Source organism: Dipodomys ordii, unplaced genomic scaffold (genome assembly GCF_000151885.1).
Source record: "Dipodomys ordii isolate 6190 unplaced genomic scaffold, Dord_2.0 Scaffold480, whole genome shotgun sequence".
Classification (NCBI taxonomy): domain Eukaryota; kingdom Metazoa; phylum Chordata; class Mammalia; order Rodentia; family Heteromyidae; genus Dipodomys; species Dipodomys ordii.
The window spans coordinates 132,569-136,059 of NW_012267696.1; the positions used below are offsets into that span (position 1 = coordinate 132,569).

Below are 3,491 nucleotides of genomic sequence, written 5' to 3' on the forward strand. Positions count from 1 at the left end.
GTTCAAGAGGAAGTGTACTCATTACCTCACTCATGTAACTGTAACCCTCTGTATAGTATCTTTACAATAAAAAATTAAAAACAAAACAAAACAAAAGAATGCATTAGACATGGCATGATCCATAGGTTCAGAATGAATTTTACAATGACCCAGTGCCTCTCTATTTCTACCCAGTTAAACCACACATTCCAGGATAGAATAATGGGGAGGGGGAGGAAAGGAGGGTTGGTTGGCAGGGAGAATTCCCAGCTGAGATCAATAATAATAACAACAACAACAACAACAACAATAACAAAAGCCAGGCACCTAAACTGAGATCCTTTTTAAAAAATAATAATGAAGCTGGGCAAGCAGCTGATCGGCTCAGAGGCTGAGACCTTATGTTGAACATCTGGGATCAAAAGGATCTAAAGCAGGAAAGTTTGTGAAATTCCCCAACTCCTTAACCACTAAAAAAAAAGTTAAGTGGAGCAGACGTGGCTTACATGGTACAGGGCCAGCCTCAACTGAAAAAGCTCAAGGATAGCACACTTAAAATAATAGTAATAATAATAATAATAATAATAATAATAATAATAATAATAATAAGAAGAAGAAGAAGAAGAAGAAGAAGAAGAAATTACAGATAAAAGCAAAAAAAAAAAGAGAGACAAAACCCACATCACAAAAGAGTCCACAGAAAAAATAGATAAATTCCTAAAGCATGAAAGGCTAGGAGTATGACTTAAATAATAGAGAGTTGCCTAGCAAGGAAAAGGGAAAAAATAAACCAAAAAACAGATTCTAACTACTGTGAGCTGGATAATGCTCAAATCCACAGGTTATTCTAAGGCCAGAGGCAGGACAACCCTGCAGACCGGCCCAGAACAGAGAGGAAACCGCTCAAACCAGGGAGTGTAGCTCACAGACTCAGTACTCACACACCTGAAGCAAGTCTCACACAGCATAGTCGATCTCTCAAAGCAGATCTGTGCCAGAGAAACCGAGAAAACTCCATGTAAATAGCAGCTGTGATCCCGCTCAAAACACACCGAGCTAATTCCACCTTAAGTGCAAGACACTTCCAGATAACTACTGCTGCTTCTAGTTGTGCAAGTTTCCCAGCTCCTTTGACCACAATAAGAAATATATTTTCTATAAGTAATGGTATTATATATGTAGGTATATAATATATAAATATTATTGATAATATATATATATATATAATTTTTAAACCGGATGCAAACTTAATAAAAGTCTGGGCTGCATTGGAGATGTAGCTCATTTTATATATATATATATATATATTCTCCCTGCCAACCAACCCTCCCCCCCCCACCCCATTGTTCTATCCTGGAATGTGTGGTTTAAATGGGGGGAAACTGAGAGACACTGGGGCATTGTAAAATTCATTCTGAACCTATGGATCATGTAATTTCTAATTCATTGTTCATATCCTAATTCCTCCCCTGGGTTGGTTGTGTTTCCTAATATATATATATATATATATATGTATATATGTATATATATATGTATATATATATATATATATATGATCCATGCCAGAGGACCATGCAGAGGCAGGCAGGCACAGGAGAAAGATTAGCAGAAGGTTTATTAGAGGAGCCATATTTGCCCCAGAGAGAGAGAGAGAGAGTGCATAGCCGCGTCCACACACACACTTTGAAAAGCGGTAACAAATGATTCTAAAGTAGATAGTGCTGGTGAAGTTTCCCATGTACGGAATGAAGGAAATAATGTTACTGGGAAAACGTTGCCAGCTTAGTTCTCTTGAACAAAAACAGTTGGTTGACATTATGGGATGGAAGCCCTTGTGTACAACTACTTAAGTTGAGTAAATTATAATGGCGGGAAAGTGCAGAGCTATAAGTGGTAGCTGTCTTTGTATCCTGAAATTCCCCTAGCAATTATCTGGTGGATTTTTTTATTGTTTTTTTGCTTGTTTGTTCTAGAATACTGGTCACAATTGATGAGCACACTTGGACAGATAGATTGCTAAAAAGAATACTTCTGGGTTGGAAACACCCTCGTTCCCTGGGGAAGGGGAAGGGGCTTGCACAAGTCCTGGGTTGCTCCTGGGCAGAAAATAGGGCCCTCCCTTGGACCCCAAACCAGATGTCAAGTTTCCTTGACCCCTAACAGTCTGCTCTACAACTTGGGGTACCCCCTTACAGATAACCAGATCTCCAAGATCCTCCCCCACGTGGGGCAGGGTCTCTGCAGCTGTTGGCAAGAAGTGGAACTGGGCAGCTTGCTTGCTTTGTCTGGATGATACTCAGACACTGCCTCCTCAGCTGAGAAACCCCAAAGTGAGAGTTAAGAGTGGTGAGATGCATGGGCGGGGCCAATGATCTCCTGGGGTGCCCTGGTATGGTTCCATGTTTTTTATTCCTGCTGTGCTTGAAAAGAAGCCTTTCCCTTCCCTGAATACCATGTGCTTCTCTCTCTTTTCTCGGCTGCCAACTTGAGACCCCTGAGTGACACCCAGAGACCATGACCAATGCAAACAGCAAAAGAGTCGTTTATTTGCAAGCCCGAGCCTGGACTCACAATCGTCAATGATGAAGCAGGTCAGAGTTGTGAGCCCGCTCCACATGTTCAGTAGGGTTCTTAGAGGGTTTCCAGCAAGAGGAGTGGGTTTCCAACTTAGTGATAACAGGATTGGTTAAATCAAACTTAGCAAGCAGATCATTGGTTGGGATACATAAGACAGATCACAGGAATGCAGGCAACAATATTAACAGCTGTTTTTCCAGGAACTTGACCAACCTGTCCATTTTCCAGTAACGGGGGTTGTGTTTCTCAACCTTTATGTAACTGGGGTTGCTAGGGGTATAACTGCAGTTTTGATGGTGGGCTTTCCAAGAGCCTTCCAAGAACTGGTTTTTCCAATGGCTATTTTGTCCCTTAAGTTTAACCTGAGGTCACTTTTACAGGAGATGATGGCTTGCTTTTAGAATGGAGTTAGCTTAGTCCTTCATTGCCTCCTCTTCCAGACACTCAGGGGCCAATCATGGCCCCTGGGCTCTCAACCCTAGATGGGTTTCAGCCATCTCTTCACAATGTAAAGGTTGATATTGACTCCTCAGTACCATTAGTTGGACGGTATTTACATGGTCCTTTACAAAAGTTATGAGCCTATTTATCACACAGGGGCCTATGGTAAGCACAAGTAAAAGTACGATAAGTGGGCCATTAGGCCATTAGAGTAGAAGTTAAGGTTGTTAACGATGGGAAGTAGTTAAACCATGATTGGAACCATCCTTCAGATTGTTCTCGCTCTAGCTTTCTCTTGGGAAGCCAGCACAAGATGGTGGGGTTAATCTCAAAATGGAGTGACTTTGGCTCTTCACCTGCTGTGCTTGAAAATAAGCCTTTCCCTTCCCTGAATACCACGTGCTGCTCTCTCTTTTCTCGGCTGCCAATTTAATTTACCTAACAATTATTATTGCTATTATTATTATTAATATTATTATATACCAGCCACCATG

At 41.2% G+C, this 3,491-nt stretch overlaps 1 protein-coding gene across 1 annotated transcript in view; it reads right to left on the reverse strand.

The window, feature by feature from the left end:
• Positions 1-2,596, reverse strand: part of LOC106001841 (C-type lectin domain family 2 member D3-like) — a 10,605-nt gene extending 8,009 nt beyond the window's left edge. Inside the window, exon 1 of the mRNA XM_013036803.1 lies at positions 2,551-2,596. Coding sequence (XP_012892257.1) covers positions 2,551-2,596 — 46 coding nt within the window. The remainder of the gene's footprint in view (positions 1-2,550) is intronic.
• Positions 2,597-3,491: the final 895 nt, after the last annotated feature.